The sequence below is a fragment of the Mauremys reevesii genome, linkage group 15 (genome assembly GCF_016161935.1).
Source record: "Mauremys reevesii isolate NIE-2019 linkage group 15, ASM1616193v1, whole genome shotgun sequence".
Taxonomy (NCBI): Eukaryota; Metazoa; Chordata; order Testudines; family Geoemydidae; genus Mauremys; species Mauremys reevesii.
This window is the reverse complement of record NC_052637.1, coordinates 20699691-20717263: the sequence shown is the minus strand read 5'-3', so window position 1 is coordinate 20717263 and position 17573 is coordinate 20699691. Positions and strand designations below refer to the sequence as shown.

Genomic DNA, 17573 nt, shown 5'->3' with positions numbered 1-17573 from the left:
GAAGGACCATGGCGGCGGTGGAGCACCTGCCGAAATGCTGCCGAATTTCTGTGGCATTTCGGTGGCGACGCCTCTCGATGATGTCACTTGTCGGTGGCAAGCAGCATCATCTAGAGGCGTTGCCGCCAAAATGCCGCAGAAATTCGGGGGCGACGCCTCTCGATGACGTCACTTGTCAGCGGCAAGCGGCGTCATCGAGAGGTGTCGCCGCCGAAATGCCACCGAAATTCAGCAGCATTTCGGCAGATGCTCCACCACCGGCCAGGATGCGGGCGCATTTAGATGCCCCCGTGGGCACCATGGCGCCCGCGGGCACCGCGTTGGGGACCCCTGGTCTAAGGCCCTGTTCTTAGGCTAAGTAAGGCCTTTGGCTAAGCAGCAGAGACAGCCATAAGCAGGAAAGTGAATGGTCACATTCTTACATTTTAAACTAGTCACATTAAAATAAGGCAATCTGGGGCTGTTAGCAAGGTGATCTGATCTATCACCTCCAGAGAAAGGGAAGAGCATAAAAGATGTAAAGAAAACTTAGTTGAATAGCATCCTGTCTGGCAAGAACTCACTTATCAATAGCTGAGGTGTAAAATCCTCATTTCTGTATTGTTCTATCACAGTCGTCTCCACTTCCCTATTGTTTGTCTGTATAATCTCTGTCTGGTTCAATGATTGTTTCTGTCTGCTGTATAATTAATTTTGCTGGGTGTAAACCAATTAAGTTGGTGGGATATAATTGGTTAAATAATCACGTTACAATATGTTAGGATTGGTTAGTTAAATTTCAGTAAAATAATTGGGTATGGTATAGCTAAGCAGAACTCAAGTTTTACTATATCGTCTGCAGTCAATCAGGAAGTAAAGGGGGGGAATGGGAACAGGGACTGGGGGTGGGGGAACTGGAATCATGTTTCGCTAAGGGGGGGAATGGGAACAGGGACACAGGCAAGGCTCTGAGGTGTCAGAGCTGGGAAGGGGGACACTGAGGAAGGAAACTGGAATCATGCTTGCTGAAAGTTCACCCCAATAAATGTCAAATTGTTTGCACCTTTGGACTTCGGGTATTGTTGCTCTCTGTTCATGCGAGAAGGACCAGGGAAGTGAGCGGGTGAAGGAATAAGCCCTCTAACAAGATGTTACTTAGTGCCTTAGGCTTTTGAGACGTTTCAGCCCTGTCCCTCCCCCTGGATGCTCCCCTGACACAACCTGACCCTGGAACACGTCAGACCCAGTACCTTGTAGTCCATTTGTTCAGAGCAGTTAAACACATACACCATGATGCCAAGGGCACGCCCCAAGTCTTTGGTTGTCTCGGTCTTGCCAGTCCCTGCTGGCCCAGCTGGGGCCCCGCTCATGGTCAGGTGCAGAGATTGGGTGAGGGTGATGTAACATCTTCCAGCAGCAAAGAGAAAAGAGATTTGGATGAGTCAGAGCGCCCAAGCACACAGTCACAACATCAACGTGACCTACAGGAAGGCTGCTATGGTTTATTGGGCCAGCGTGTACTCGGGTAGAGCTCACTCAACAGGCCACTGACAACGTAGGGTAATGGGACTAAACTCATGCGTGCTGAGGGAGCCCTTACTCTGCAGAATTGAGTCTGCACATGTAGAGTGAGTTTGCAAGCTGAAAATCCTCCTGAGCAAGTTACTGCCTCTGCCTTGCTGTGCTTGCTCTAGGGTATACCCAGCATCCTTTACAGCAGGGCTGCCCAAACTCTTCAAGCCAAGGCTGGATTTTCACAGCAGTCTGATGACTCTATGCCCCCTGTGACTGATCACTGAGAGGTGGCTGTGGGGCCAGGCTAGCTTAGCTGCAGAGGAAACCCAGCAACCTGCTTAGTGTTTCACACCAGCACCTGTCAGTCCCGGGTTCAGAGCACTCTGCTTCACATTACTGTGCAGCGACCCCCTTTGACAGGCCTGGGGATGACACTAGTGGATTCTGAAGACCCCCTTGAGCTCTGCAAGCAGCGCTGGACACCGACAGAGGAGGTACAGGGAGATAGTGTGTGAGCTGCGCTGTGCAGGGCAGCTGGAACATGGAGAGAAGGAAAACACTTGTGAACTATTCTGATGTCTTAACCAACCCTTCTATGCCACGGACAGTGGTTTCTTACTCCCACGTGGGAAGCTCTGATGCTGCAGTATGCCAGGAGAAGGGTTCTAGACATGCCAGTGACCCACCTGTCCGTAAGGGGAGTGATCACAAGCCGCGGCGTATTGCCCAGGTATTCGTAGGAGTACAGAAACTGGGCATCACAAATGTTTGCAAAGCAGTGCTTCTCCTCATCAGCCCATCTGTGCCGAAGCTGCGACAGCCAAATGAACGCCTGGGCACTGTCAACCTGCAAATGCACCCACATGTTCACTGACATTCAACGTGTAGTACAGGGAGGAGGACCGGGACACGCATGATATAGAGGGGACGTGTAGTACAAGGAGGAGGACCGGGACACGCGTGCTATAGCAGGGATTTATGTTACAGGGAGGAGGACCAGGACACGTGTGATTATAGAGGGAACATATGTTACAGGGAGGAGGACCGGGACACGCGTGATATAGAGGGGACGTGTAGTACAGGGAGGAGGACCAGGACACACGTGATATAGAGGGGACGTATGTTACAGGGAGGAGGACCGGGACACACGTGATATAGAGGGGACGTGTAGTACAGGGAGGAGGACCGGGACACACGTGATATAGAGGGGACGTATGTTACAGGGAGGAGGACTGGGACACGTGTGATATAGAGGGGACGTGTAGTACAGGGAGGAGGACCGGGACACACGTGATATAGAGGGGACGTATGTTACAGGGAGGAGGACCGGGACACACATGATATAGAGGGGATGTGTAGTACAGGGAGGAGGACCGGGACACACGTGATATAGAGGGGACATATGTTACAGGGAGGAGGACCGGGACACGTGTGATATAGAGGGGACGTGTAGTACAGGGAGGAGGACTGGGACATGGGAAGCTACTGGGACAACAACACATTTTCATATTTCAGGAAGATCAAAGATGGCGCTGTTTCCTTACTCCATTAACTCGTTGGGAGGTTTGCACTCTAATATCAGACACTGCTAGGACACAGTAAATGACAGTGCTGAAAAGGCATAATGTCTTGTGGTATATTGGCAAACCTTTTGAGCTATCATCTTAGCTACGACATCCCGAGCATGTACATCAATAGTACATATGGTCATGATTTTCTGTCTGTCGCCCTTGGAGAGCTGACCGATGAGCATGGTGATGAGGGTATTCAGCTGGGTCACTTGCTTCTTGTAATAATCCTTCATTGCATTCTCATATCCTTCTTCCAATCTGGCAAAGGCAATTCCAACTTCCGTGGTCCACCAGATCTGGGTACAGGTCAGTGCCACCTTAGAGAAGGGAATTAGTTCATCATCCATTGCATAATAGCTCTGACACCATGTGTTAGATTTAACAGCATGCTCTCGGCAAAGCTGTGGGGTTGTGAAAAATCAAGCAGCTGCAGCATAAAATGAAAGTATTTCTCAAAGTGGTAATAACAACAGCCACTGCAACAGAGAGCTGCATTGAACTCACACCCTGGGACACCAACATCAGAGACAAGGCCAAATTCAGCAGCTATTCATCAGTATAGTACATCAGTGTCTTTTACATGCCACAGGGTAGCAGGGGAGAGGGGGTAGCAGGAAAAGCAATTCACAGGAGGGGATGAGAACCTCCAAGATAAAGGAGGGGAAGGGTTGCTTTATTTCATTCCCTCCTGTAGGTTTCTTTTTCCTGCTGCATTCCTCACTCAGCCGCTAAGCAGGTAAAGTACTAACTCCCTCTGGCATGGGACTAACCCCTTCCAAGATAATGAACTCTAACACCTATCAGAGTCTAAGTCCATGTAATCCTGCCTAAGCACAGGAGGATGGACTAGAGGACCCGTAAGGTCCCTTCCAGACCTACATTTTTATGATTCTATATATGCAGCACTGACACTTCTGCGTGCTGATCTCATTCTACAGCACCCTGTCATTAAACACAGAGATAATGTACCTGCACTGAGCTCACAGAACCAAACCATTGGACTCTGCCTGAAACCCCAACTCAGGAATCTCCTATGACCAATGGAAAGCATGTCCTTCGGGCAGGTGGCACCTCTGGGGTCCAGGAGCAGTGGCCAGACAGAGCTTCCCCCCTCCTCCCCCTCAGGGACTGGCTAGAGGCCCTGTACTAGAATAGCGACCCAAGAGGCTTTCTCTAGAGGGCCAGTCGAAGAGGAGATAAGTGTGGTGTAATCAAATACCTGAGCAGGGTAGTCAAAGAGCCACTGTTCTCTTGGTTTCTCTTCATAAGCAGTCACTCCTTCTGTCATCTCATGTCTCACAGTAGCCCTCATGCTGTCCAGCACATGATTCAGCCAAATTTCAACCTAGCAAAGGTATTAAAACACAGTGACACGTCTGGTCCACTGAAGAACTTTGTGCAATAGGTAAATATATGGGACATCTTCCATCCACAAGGCCATGAGGAGAATCACGCATGTGACTTGGGCACAATCTGCCAGCACTGGCATAAGGTCAGTGCTGGACATGGGGCGGAATTCTTGCTGTGATGAACATATCACAGTAGAAGCTCTCTCCCCAGGCCAGTTCTCTGGGAATTCAGTGTATATTGAAATACAAAGTATCATTCTGTGCCCATCAACTGCTGAATTCTAAGGCCAAAATTAGAGCTTGTCAACAGGTTTCAATGAAAAAAAAAATCACAGTTAACAAACAGCTTTAATGGAAATGCCTGTGGATATTTTTTTCCAAAATTGTGCCTTTTTTCCCCAACACACACACACACACACACACACACACACACACACACACACACACACACACACACACACACACACGGATCCTTGGTTTTCAGTTTACATTTTGTCAGGTTTAGTTTTACTTGACCCTTCACTGCTTGACAGAGAACAAGAGGAGAAAAACCACCGTTGTCACTACCGTGGGCAGACAGGCCTCAAACAACACAAAGGGGGGTGACCTGTGCAGTAGGGAGGTGCCATTTTTATACAGCACCTTTTCCGACCATTACCACTCTTTAATGATAGCTCCGCTGGCGGCCTGGGTCAGACAGACCATCTCATTGTTTCCTTGTGCTCCCTTCTGTCTCCATCATTGTCTCTTGTCTGATGTATAAATTCCATAAATTGTAAGGTCTCTGGGGCAGGGACCAATGTTGTGGTCTGCACCTGTATAGCACCAGTGCAATGTGGCCCTGGGCCATGACTGGGGGTTCCTAGGCACTACAACAACAACTAACAGAGATAAAAGCACCAGCCGCAATCTAATTCTGACGATAGGAAATGAAGCAGCTTCACCTCACCTGCCCGCTACAGTCACAGGGCTCACTGAAGCTGACATATTCCTCCTCTTTACTGTACATCCCCAGGCCAGTTTTGGTCGGCTTTTGTTCAGAGTCCAGCTGGAATTTCATCTTGGCCATGTTGTCAAACAGTTTGGAGAGATGGCGCTGCACCTGCACAGGGAATGGTAGTAGAGAGGTCATTCAGGTGAGAGGATCTGTGTGTGCTCATCAGCAGGGAAGCTCCCTCATCAGTCAGGGTCCCAAAAGTTTGCTCTCCTCTCATCCCACTTTGACCAGACCTATCATATGATGGGCTGGTCACATACTTCTGATACAGCAGGACTAACTCTGTAGCTCTGGAACAGACACAAGCACCGTCTACTTCTTCTTCACTTAGAAAACAGAAATACCTTTCAATGGCAATGCTCTAGTAATAAATGATACATTTTATTCTTTATATTGCAGTTACCTGGCCAGGTACCTTTTGTACAGCACAAACACAACCACACCCCTATGTACACACGTGTGCACACACATGCACGTGCACACACAAAGGAAACATTCAGAACATTAAGTGATCAGTCGCAGGTCAGCCTCCCCAAGTACAATGAGCGATGGTGAGGAACCTATGTAGTCCTACTCTCAGGAGTGCTCTAGGTTTTTGCTGAGCATTGCTGGGGAAGTATTTAGAACCCAGCTATCTCAGCCTGTGGACCAAAAGAGTTGTTACTGGAAGTCAGTTTTGTTCTAGTGAAAGGAACAGCCTTGGAGACTGAAGGCCTCTGCTCTTCCCCGGGAAAGGAACACTATGAAGAGCAGCAGTGCAAGCTTACCACGCTATAACCCACCACGATGCCTCCATCTTGCCCTAGAAGGATCATCTCTACCAGTGAAAGACCAAATCAGACTCCATGGCCTGTTCAAAGCTTGTTCAGCTCAGGGGCTCAAAAGGAGCAATCAGTTAGAATTGCTCGGGAGGGTTTTTTCAACGTGAACAGCTGTCTGCTGGAAGATGAACAGACCACCAGAGCTTTTTCCAGCCTTCAGACAATACAAATTTTAGTCACTGACCAACATGGGTTACAAGCAAACTAATACCAGAAGTAAAGGCTCAGTAACCTCCCACCCAACACATGTGTTCTCAACCAGGGTCACACCACCCTGGAAGTCATGAACTGATGTTCAGCTGGTCACTCAGACCTGCCCTCCCCCTACTGCTACAGGAGAGGAGCTCTCTGCTAAATCACAGTAAGATGGAAAGGTTGAGAACCCCCATCCTAAGGCACCCAGTCCTCTGCTACAAGCACTGACTTTCTAGAAAACCATATAAAACACATGGATTTCTCCAATCTATCACAGGTCACTGACTCAGAAAGAGAAAGGATTAAAAACTTTTCAAGCAGCATTGCAGAGATAGACCTTTATTATTAATATGTTTTGCTGTTTGGTTCCACTTACATTCATACTGGGCCCAATCCTGGAAGGTGATGGGCTGCAAGTGGCAATTGGCACTTAGCTCATGGCAGGATTGGCCCCTTGGCTTTCACGATCTTACAAAAAGGTTTCTGTGATTTATTTAATGTGCAGAACTTTCCTCTTAGCGAATCATCCAATCAGATTCCTACGCCTAGCCAGTCTAGACAGACTCTCTATAGAACATTCTGACACTCAGTTCAACACCCCCAGAAAAACCTTGGATACACCTGAATCTTTACAAGTTCAATGCCAGATCTGTTATGATAATATTGTTGTGCATTTAATCCTCTGTTAGGAATGAACAGACAGGCTCAGAGACTACAATGGAAAGGTCAGGAGTTTATCCATATTTGAACCTGCTTGACATTTACTTGATTTTATTGTAAACAGTTTTAAACAGGTATAACAGACAATGCTCACAGAATTCCTTCATATACCACTGAGCATTTCAAGGTGGTATTTTTTCTGTTTCTCTCCTGTTTTTTCCCTCTGTGTTTGTGGTATTGATCAAATGCACAACTGTAAGGTTTCAAGGGTTGAAAAGCCAAGGAGCACAGAGGAACTATAAGAAATATTATATGTTAGCAGAAAATAATGGCATTTCTACATATGCACTGAGCCCTGACTAACCTGAATTTCATATAATCATATATCTCCTTATCTGAAAGGTTTCTTAATTGGAAGAGATTCTCCACTAGCTAACAAAAAAAAATAGAAATGCTAATACATTCTGGATTGAGTAAAGCTCAGCATTCACTATGAAAACGTCTGTCAATTTTACAAACCAATTTCAAGATGAATCAGAACATGGCAGCACAGCCCTGTTATTCAATTGCTAAAGAAAATAGGTTTAGCTGGAGCTTCCCAACTGACGGGAGGTATGTCTACACTGGAACTATATGGTTACGTTTCTGCTCACGTAGATGTACACAGGCTAGCTCCAACACAGCTAGCACACTAACAATAGCAACGCAGTTGCAGAGGCACAGGAGGGGCTAGCCACTTGAGTATGATTCCCATCCGAGACGGTAGGTACATACTCAGGCACTACCCCATCCTGCCACCTGCACCACCACGGCTACCCAGCTAGATTTAGTGTGCTAGTGCAATCACAGCTAGCACGTGTACACCTCCAGCTTCAGTGTAGACATACCCTGGGTGCACACAGCTATCCCACCAATATCCTGCTGTGCCTGCCAGGTGCTTTGACTTAGCTGTGTCATGGTATAGACATCCAGGTATTACAATGATGACAAACTCCTATAATAGTAATAATCAACCTCACCTACATTGGTGGTATATTCAGTAACGAAAAAGTGAGCTAAGGTGAAGCTGAGATTTTTCTACAGAACTTCTTACCACACACTTCCAGAACACAGGGATTCCAAAGCACAAACTGTAACAACGAAGGTAATGCCTCTCATACAATGCACCCTGACAACTCCCATACAATGCCTCCCATACAACTCTTCCCCGCTGGGGACAGGAAAAGGAAACAAAACCTAGGAACCCTGGGAAATGCAGTTAAGGGAATTTCTTTAAACAGAAATATTGTTGCAACTTTCTATACAGTGCAGTTCCTTCCCACCCCATCCCATAATCCAATCAATCATGTGGATGTCATTCCTTGTAGCAGTACCTTTAGAATGACGTGATTGCATTGGCAAGTCCCTAGAAATACTGCTTCTGGAAGAGGCATTTCCTGAATTAGAACCTCCAGAACTGATACCCTGATGGTGACACATCCACTCTCTATTAGCCTAGGTCTGCATACACAAGAACTGGAACTCACTAGAGCTTGATTTGCATTTGCTTTAGCTAGGGTCATCATTTGACTGAACCCCTGGATGGCCCATATTTTATAGTTTATACTGTTCTCCATTGTGTGTAATGGGTCTTCTGTGGCTGCCTGTAAGGGAGAAACACCTGCTACATGTGCACTGCTTTCTAGTCAACGTCATCATTCACGGAGCAGAGATTATTGGGAGTCTTGTTCAAACTGAAATATGCCACAGAGAAGTCACTTTAAACAGCACTGAGCTTTCCTGAAGGCCTTTGAAAAAAACTTGCCCTAGAATCTGCCAACCACTGTCAGCCATATCCCCTCATAAATAGACATCCATTTACAAGCTTGGCCTTTCAAATACAGATTTTGTTTCATTTTCAACCACAACCACCATAACCACTGCACTTTTTCTCACTATCAGCTCCATCCAGAAGCATAATTGGCCAAACCACCCCAGTGCATCCTTGTCAGAGTGCAAAACCCTTCTCAAGAGCTGCTGCTTAATGGTAACCCACACTGAGAAAATACATTCTCCATGGAAGGTCAAATGAGTTCAAATGGGAACGTTGTTGTGTTGCAAGCCTGCTTCTTTGAAGAGAGCATCCTGCCAAGATTCTGTCTTGGCTCCCAGCTCCTCAGAGCCCAGCTGTTGGGAATCCCCTAAGTATTCACTTTTGTTACCCTTGCAGGCAGTGGGGGTAGAGTGCAGGCCAGGCCTCCTATTGAACATGGCATGCCAATGTGTCTTGAGTATTACTGCTGGCCTCCATTCATTCTTGCCAGCCCTCGGACTGTGCAAAGGCAGAGGTCCCAGAAAGAAAAGTCAGGACTGAGACAACAATGTGAGGAGGGGCCTGCCATACCTGCACCAGAGGCTAGTCCAGAAAAGTGTAAAAGAACAGAGCAACCTTGCTGGATGGGTTTCCTGGCCCAGGTACCTCTTAACTGTTGATCCCACAAACAGTGCTTAATGTGTAGTGAAAGAGGTGCCGGGGCTCAAGCAATTTTTTTTTACAATCATAATGGATGCAGCCAGCCCAGAGGTGCTGGGAGTATGAACTGCCAAGCCTAAAGGTGCCCTGGCACAAATTAAGCCCTGCTTGCGAATCCCTGGAGCAGGTCCAACTGGAAATGTTGATTGTACTTACAAAGTAAGCTCTTCAGAGCTGGGACCATCCTGTACTCCACGCGTGCGCACTAGTACAGCACAAAACAAGGAATGATAACGACAGCATCAGCTGTCTGGGGCACCTTTGGTGGGGATTGGGGAAAGGTCAGGTCCTCCCGTGCCCTGCAGTCACTGTGCTGATGCTTCTCTGGAGTCGAGATGCATTTGGCCTCAGAGAAGCTCTCCAGATAACTTGAGCCATCATCAGCCTGCCCCTCCACCTGCCCCTTCCCGCTTGGCACCTCCTGCCTTGGTCCTGTCTCCTGTGTGGAGATTCCAGCCCATCCGGAGCCAGAGATCATTGCCATCAACCTCAGATGCCAAGGACACTGAGGAGCCATCAATTAGCAGGGGCCTTGGCTTCCACTGGATGGAGCCCTGCCTGGCACAGGCACTGCTATCACTGAGCTCTGTGCTCAGAGATCAAGGCTGACTCAGATTTAGATTTGAGGATTTCCCCTTTGAAGCACTCTCAGTACGGCAGCAAGGGTGGCACGTACTGTGGTGTCCCTTCTCCTCTACAGGATCAAACAATGCAAGAGCATCAGGATTGTCACCAGTATCACACTAAGGTGCCCAAACCCAGGGTGAGAATTCTGCAAGATGGAGCCTTCTGAAATTAGTTATTTTAGGTGCCTCAATTTTTGGGTGCCCAGCTTGAGACTCTTTCAAGGGCAGGTGCTTGGCATTTTCTGAAAATGGCCCAAAACTGAGCCATCCAAATTCACCAGTCATTGTTGCAAGCTTTTGCTGAGATCTTTAGAGAAAATATGTTCCTTCAAACCTCAGAGCCTCCGAGCACAAAGTCCGTTCCTCGTACAGTATCAAAAACATACACTAATCAGACTTAAAGGAGCTTTATTAGAACAATCAGTAATGTTTTCCAACATTTAGAGAGGAGAATATGAAGTACATACTGCCATCTAGTGGAAAGTTATATACTAATAACTCTATAGAAATTAAAAACAACGAGGAGTCCTTGTGGCACCTTAGAGACTAACAAATTTATTTGGGCATAAGCTTTCGTGGGCTATAACCCACTTCATCAGATGCATGGATTGGAAAATACAGTAAGCGTTTATAAATATACAGCACATGAAAAGATGTAGCCCATTCTCAACAGTTAACAAGAAGGGGTGAATATCAACAAAGGGAAAATTATTTTTTGCAGTGACCCAGCCATGCCCAGTCTTTATTCAGGCCTAATTTGATGATTAGTGGTGTTCTGTCAGCAAGAAGGGTACCCAGAAGTCACCTACTACAGGACAGGCCCAACAAAGAAGGTAACAGAATGCCACTAGTCATCACCTACAGCCCTCAACTAAAACCTCTCCAGCGCATCATCAAGGATCTACAACCTATCCTGAAGGACGATCCCACACTCTCACAGACCTTGGGAGACAGGCCAGTCCTCGCTTACAGACAGCCTCCTAACCTGAAGCAAATACTCACCAGCAACTACACACCACACAACAGAAACACTAACCCAGGAACCAACCCCTGCAACAAACCCCATTGCCAACTCTGTCCGCATATCATTCTAGCGACACCATCAGAGGACCCAAACACATCAGCCACACCATCAAGGGCTCATTCACCTGCATATCTACCAATGTGACATATGCCATCATGTGCCAGCAATGCCCCTCTGCCACGTACATTGGCCAAACTGGACAGTCTCTATGCAAAAGAATAAATGGACACAAATCAGAAATCAAGCATTGTAATATTCAAAAACCAGTAGGAGAGCATTTCAGTCTCCCTGGACCACTCTGAAACTTGTGAATCTCCCTGGACACTCAATAACAGACTTAAAAGTCTCCATTCTTCAACAAAACTTAAAAACAGACTTCAACGAGAAACTACAGAACTGGAATTAATTTGCAAACTTGACACCATCAAACTAGGACTGAGTAAAGACTGGGAGTGGCTGGGTCACTACAAAAATATTTTTTTCCTCTGTTGATATTCACCCCTTCTTGTTAACTGTTGAGAATGGGCCACATCCACACTAATTAAATTGGCCTCATTAGCACTGACCCCTCCACTTGGTAAGGCAACTCCCATCTTTTCCTGTGCAGTATATTTATACATGCTTACTGTATTTTCCAATCCATGCATCTGATGAAGTGGGTTATATCCCACGAAAGCTTATGCCAAAATAAATTTGTTAGTCTCTAGGGTGCCACAAGGACTCGTTGTTGTTTTTACTGATACAGACTCTGAAATCTACAGAAATTATTGTTAATGGTACTACTGGTGAGGAACAGAAAAACATTACTTTCTAGAACAAGCTACAGGAATGTTCTGGGTTTGTCAGTCTATAAGCCACTCCACTGTTCAAAGGCAAAGGCAATAATGTGTGAGACTTACTAGCTGCGGGTTGGTGCCATTGGAAAGAATGTCCAGTAAATCCGCAGAAGAAATGAAGTAAAATCTGGGAAAGGCCAACCTCTTGGTATCCAAGTATTCAGCCAAGGCCTTCTCACACAGAGCCAATCTGGGGCAACAAAGCAGAGATACGAGGTCCGGAATTAACAGACACATATTCTCCTTAGCAACTAATATTGCAGTTCACGTTCAGATGCAGAGTTTTGACCCCAAAAAGTAAGAAGTGACAGAGGCCTTGTCTACACCTAACATTTACTTTGCCCTAGCTACATCACTCAGGCCTGAGAAAAATTGTGCATACTTAATGCCATAGTTAGGACAGCTTAACCCCTGGGATAGACCTTGGTCAAGGAAAGATTCTTCCGTTGACCTAGCTACCACCTCTAGAACAGGTGGATTACCTATGTTGATGGAAAAACCCCTTCTGTCGATGCACAAAGCGTCTCACTATTGCAGTTCAGCAAGAGTGCTGTAGCACTGGGGTGTCTGTAGCATAGACATGACTACAGACTCCAGGTACTTCACTAGGGACATATCCAGTGTTATTGATTTTATGTGGAAGGTGCCCAGAAACTATGGGATGGGCAGAAGTATAAAGCCCTCAGAGAGATACGTTGAGAAGACTCCTGCAATCTGACCCAGCTTTTTGTAACTACTCACAACTCCCACAACCATGTTCATGTTGGGATGAAATTTCTCAGGCTTGGTCTGGCCTAAATCTGTTCAGCTGTTTGAGTTTATGAGATCCCAAACTTCCAATTTAAATCTTGTGACTTTTTTGCACTCAAAACTACAAATGGCTAAAATTATAAATTTCACAGACAGCACTTAACTACTCCTCAGTGAGGAATATGGGCCTGGTACAACTGAAAGGTTTGTTTTAAATTAAAATGTTGTTAGTAGTGGAATATTACTGACCAAAACAGCCTTCACTCTGAGTTTTTAATGTGCACTTCCCAGTCAAATTAGCAAACATAGTAACTGAAAAGTGTTTATTTATCTGCCTCAGTGCAACAGGGCATTCCTCAAAGTACCTAGCACTGTCATGTGGCAAGGCTACCTCTGCAGCACTGAGGGGCTGAATTTAAACACACCATAGTTAAAGGTCTCAAAAGAACATTGACGCAGCTATGCTGCAAATGGTTTGTATTTTTTATGACTTTTTACACTGCTCTATATAGACACAATGTACATGTGAGGTGGGTGAGCTCACATTACACCTAATGCACTCAGCACCTTATGTTTTGAGTGTCTGGACTTCTGTATACAGAACTTCTCCGCCTGAACATTGTGATAACAAGTGTGGGGTTACAGATTGGTGGATCACAAACACAAAGTCTAAATAAAGTGTAGTGTTGTTGTGACTGGCTGAACGGAGACGGCCACCACCACCCCATAGAGAGATCTGAGAACACAGTAAGTAAACTTATCACAGCTAATTGCAGTGTCCCTCAAAGTCCCCGAAGTGTCACTCACCTGCACTGAATATCCTCCAGTTGTTCATAAAGACCTGGCTTGTTAGTAGCCTCAACGACATTCGGTGTTTTCTCTGCATCATAGGCCAGTTCTTTGAAATCAACATCAATTCCTTCAAAGCGCTTGGAGTCCTACAAATGGCAAGAGAGAAGCTACAGCCACCCAGTCAAACACTCATTTTTTTACTGAAAAGACTCCATCGTCTGGCCACAGCCCCACCCCAGCAGCCGGGGCAGGTGCTAGGTAGGAGGAATCCCACAGAGCAGCCTTGGCACCATTTCATAGAGGCTCCTCCGTCCCAATGGCTGGAGCAGACACCATGACCCATTACATTCCCCCCACCCCACCTAGGAAGGGTGCAGATGGATCAGTTAGTGGCTGATCCCTAGTATGGCCCATTTCCTGTGCAGGGGGTTCCTGAGGACCCGACCTCCCCTCAAATAGGCCCTGGAATCCATCCATGTTTCCCTGGCCACAGAGGCAGGATTTGCCTACTCTGCATAGTTAGTGCCATGCACAATGATAGACAACAGACCTCAGGAGACTTTGCTTCCAGCCCAGGATGGTCATTTCCCAGCCTCTGCTGAAGAGTGAAGAGATCTAGTCCCCCATGAGCACTCCCACTTCGCTTACAGAGAAGTTCTCCCCTTAGCAAGGCTCATGTGCTTCTAGTGCACTTCAGCGAAGAACAGATAAAGCCACATTCAAAATCCTGGCCTCACTGAAGTCAACGGTGAACCACAACCAGCCCTGGACTTCAAAGGGGTCAGGATTCCTCCCCAACCACTCGATGAAATGCTCAGAGCTTTCTTTGTAAACAAAACCAAAAGCATTTATTTGCCTTTAATGCTGGTGAAAAGGGCCTGAACAGGGGTTGTCTGCACAGAGCAAGTACAGCAAGCTCCACACAGACATCCCACCCCGGACAATGTGCTCTCACCTTCGATTGTGGTTTCAAACCCCCGTGTCTGCTGGTAGCTGGTGTAAGTCAGAGCAATGCTCAGGGCTGCTCACGCTTATAACAGGGGACTGGCCCTGCACACAGAAACCAGTCTAGCAGAGTGCAAAGGTGAACTTTACACCCTGACACATTGGCACACACAGAGCTCTAAACTGTCTACACTGGGGGCGTGCAGTTCGGCTGGAACCTGGGGTGGATCCTGGATATTTCCCCATATACCTGCATTTACATGAATCAAATAATAGGACAGGAAACCAATAGTAATTTGGATTTTCCTCTACAGGCCACCAAAGGAGAGTGAAATCCTGGTATAATTAATTTGTTCTGCTTTTCAGAGAATGAGCAGTGGAATGGCTGGCCCAGCTCTCTGTTAAACACTTTTACAGGGATACTGCCAGGGATGGTTGGCCCACACTTTATATCTGCAAATTCTGCACAATGATCTGTATTTCCTCTGCCAGCACAACCAGCCAATCCTATGATAAACAATGCCAGCAGCCCTACAATAACAAACTCTGTATATGCTGCGTAGAGGGGAGATCAGTGAGGGCTTTCAGCCTCCTGGGATAACCCAAGAAAGAGACAAAGCACAACCTCCTTTATCCAAATGTCCTGGGGATGCTGAATAAGCCCAGGCAACTGAGGGAATTTCCAGTGTGACAAGTAGCCATCAAAGGATTTGTTGCATTTCATACAGCTTTGGTTGGGATAATGGAGGTTGTCCCACATTCCTTTCTCACTGAGAACATGACCTCTGTCGTTCTGCTGTGTACCTCAGGAAGCTGTGCCCGGATATCTTCTGAGCCAATGAATATGCTCTCCAGGTGAGTCCATGTCCGCTGCACTTCAAACCAGATAGAAATGATTGAGTCTGCTGTGGACAGCTTCTTTTGCCATCCAGATACTTCCTCTAAGAAGAAGGCAATATACTTGGATGTCATCAGATTCTGCAGCTGCACCTGGTTGTCTTCTAAAGTTTCAATGAGCTCCTCGTCAGATTTCAGCAGAGGGATATTTGTCCGGGGATGCAGTTCATACTGGAATTCCATGCTGCTCCAAGTGCTTTTTAGCTCTTTCAAGACTTTCTCCATGCTCATTTCCTTAACTGCTTTATCCACTATGCCCCGAACCTCGTCCTCAAAGTTATGCAGGTTGAGTGTCAGGAGGTCAGCCAGTGTGGTCTCTGCATCCATGGTGAATATCACACCTGTTGCCTGCATCAACTGGTTCCAGTGCCTTTCCCTGATGGCGGGATTCTGAAGCTCCGCCACAGCCCTCAGAGATGTCAGGATGTTCTTCACCCTGTTGTCCAGCCCAGCGAATGCGTCCCACACCCTCATTTCTTTATCCAGGTTCCGAATATCCTTTGCAAACTTTTTGCATTCAAGGTCCATGTTTTCCACATTAATATCCTTCCATTTCGTGGTCTGCCAGTCATTCATGCTAGATGTCACCACAGAGATCATATCCCAAAGTTCCTTGAGAAGACAAACTTCCTTCCTGCATTGCTTTAGCTGTTTATAATCTGGAACATTGACTTCAAACAAACCAGCTGATTCATAAAGTGAGGCCATGGTTGACTCCATTTGTTTTATCTCAATGTGGTTTGCATCCAGCATTAGGTAAGGATTTTCAGTGTCAAACCTATAAAGCAATTTTCATACTTCATAAGTAAGATTATAAGCACTTCAAATAAAATATAATGCAAAGAGTCTTGTACAAGAGACATATGCTCTAATGGTTTTTCCACATTGCAGAACTGATGCCATTTTAAAGTCCCATTTGTACCCTCATTCTCTTCTTCAGAGCATAGTCATCTTTCTGCCTGTAGTCTCTACTAAAATGGAGTTACATGTTAAATAATGGCTAAATGGGAGGTAAAATTGTCAGAAACACTGCTACTTTTAAAAAGGAAACAAAAAGCCATTTTTCCTCTTTGTGCCGCAGATTCACACGCTCGCTGTCAGCCCAAGGTACGAGCGAATGGCAAGACAACTCAAAAAGCTAAGTGGCTCACCTACTGAAGGGCCAGTACAGCCGATCTAGTCAATGTAGCTGATTCTTCCCCAACCTCCAGAGAGTGACATTTACAGAAGCTTGCAAGGGAGCCCAGTTCAGTGGGCTAGAGTTATTCCTCTCTCATGTACACAGGGGGGATTTTATGAACGTATTTTATCACACTGCTACATGAGTGCAAAGTAGTGCACTTTAAAGGAGAGTCACTTTCACTGAGGAGGGAGAACACAGCTCGAAGGGAACTCTCATTCATTTACACAAGGTTTCTAAGAGCATTTCCTTTCATAAGCCTTTGTGTTTCTGGCCAAGCAGGCCTCTGGATATAAAAACCGTACAACTATTGGAAGAATGTTCTTTATTCAATGTTCAGTGCAGGAATCATCAGGAAAAGGTTAAAACAATGCTTGGACATGGAGCCTGGGAAAGCCTCACTCCAGGTTCAAAGCTGCTCTGCTGGAGACAGGGAGCTGGTCTACGCTACAAAGTTATGAAAGTGGCTAGGGGTGTGATAAATCATCCCATCAAACAAAATGATGGGGTCTAAATTGGCTGTTATCACTCAAGAAAAAGATCTTGGAGTCATCATGGATAGGTCTCTGAAAACATCTGTTCAATGTGCAGCAGCAGTCAGAAAAGCTAACAAAATGTTAGGAACCATTAGGAAAGGGATATATAATAAGACAGAAAATATAATGCCACTATATAAGGCACTTTGAATACTGCATGCAGTTCTGGCTGCCCCATCTCAAAAAGATATATTAGAATTGGAGAAGGGCAACAAAAATGATTATGGGTATGGAACAGCTTCCATATATGGGAGATTAAAAAGACTAGGATTGTTCAGCTTGGAAAACTCTCTGCAGTCAGTGTTGGACTTAACTATCTTGAAAAATTTTGTATCATCTGCAAACTTTGCACTTCACTGTTCACTCCCTTTTCCATATCATTTATGAA

At 46.1% G+C, this 17573-nt stretch overlaps 1 protein-coding gene across 5 annotated transcripts in view; it reads right to left on the bottom strand.

Annotated features, from left to right (window-relative positions):
- The window catches only part of DNAH9 (dynein axonemal heavy chain 9), a 370057-nt gene that overhangs the window by 292413 nt on the left and 60071 nt on the right, over window positions 1–17573 (bottom strand). For 4 of the 5 annotated variants that reach the window (XM_039501323.1, XM_039501326.1, XM_039501324.1 and 1 more), the window contains exons 19-26: window positions 15377–16247; window positions 13643–13773; window positions 12149–12275; window positions 5364–5516; window positions 4285–4410; window positions 3143–3382; window positions 2181–2341; window positions 1230–1386 (exon numbers count right to left, since the gene is read on the bottom strand). In XM_039501323.1, coding sequence (XP_039357257.1) covers window positions 1230–1386; window positions 2181–2341; window positions 3143–3382; window positions 4285–4410; window positions 5364–5516; window positions 12149–12275; window positions 13643–13773; window positions 15377–16247 — 1966 coding nt within the window. Of the gene's footprint in view, window positions 1–1229; window positions 1387–2180; window positions 2342–3142; window positions 3383–4284; window positions 4411–5363; window positions 5517–12148; window positions 12276–13642; window positions 13774–15376; window positions 16248–17573 lie in introns of those variants that run through there. The other variant, XM_039501327.1, reaches the window with a different exon arrangement.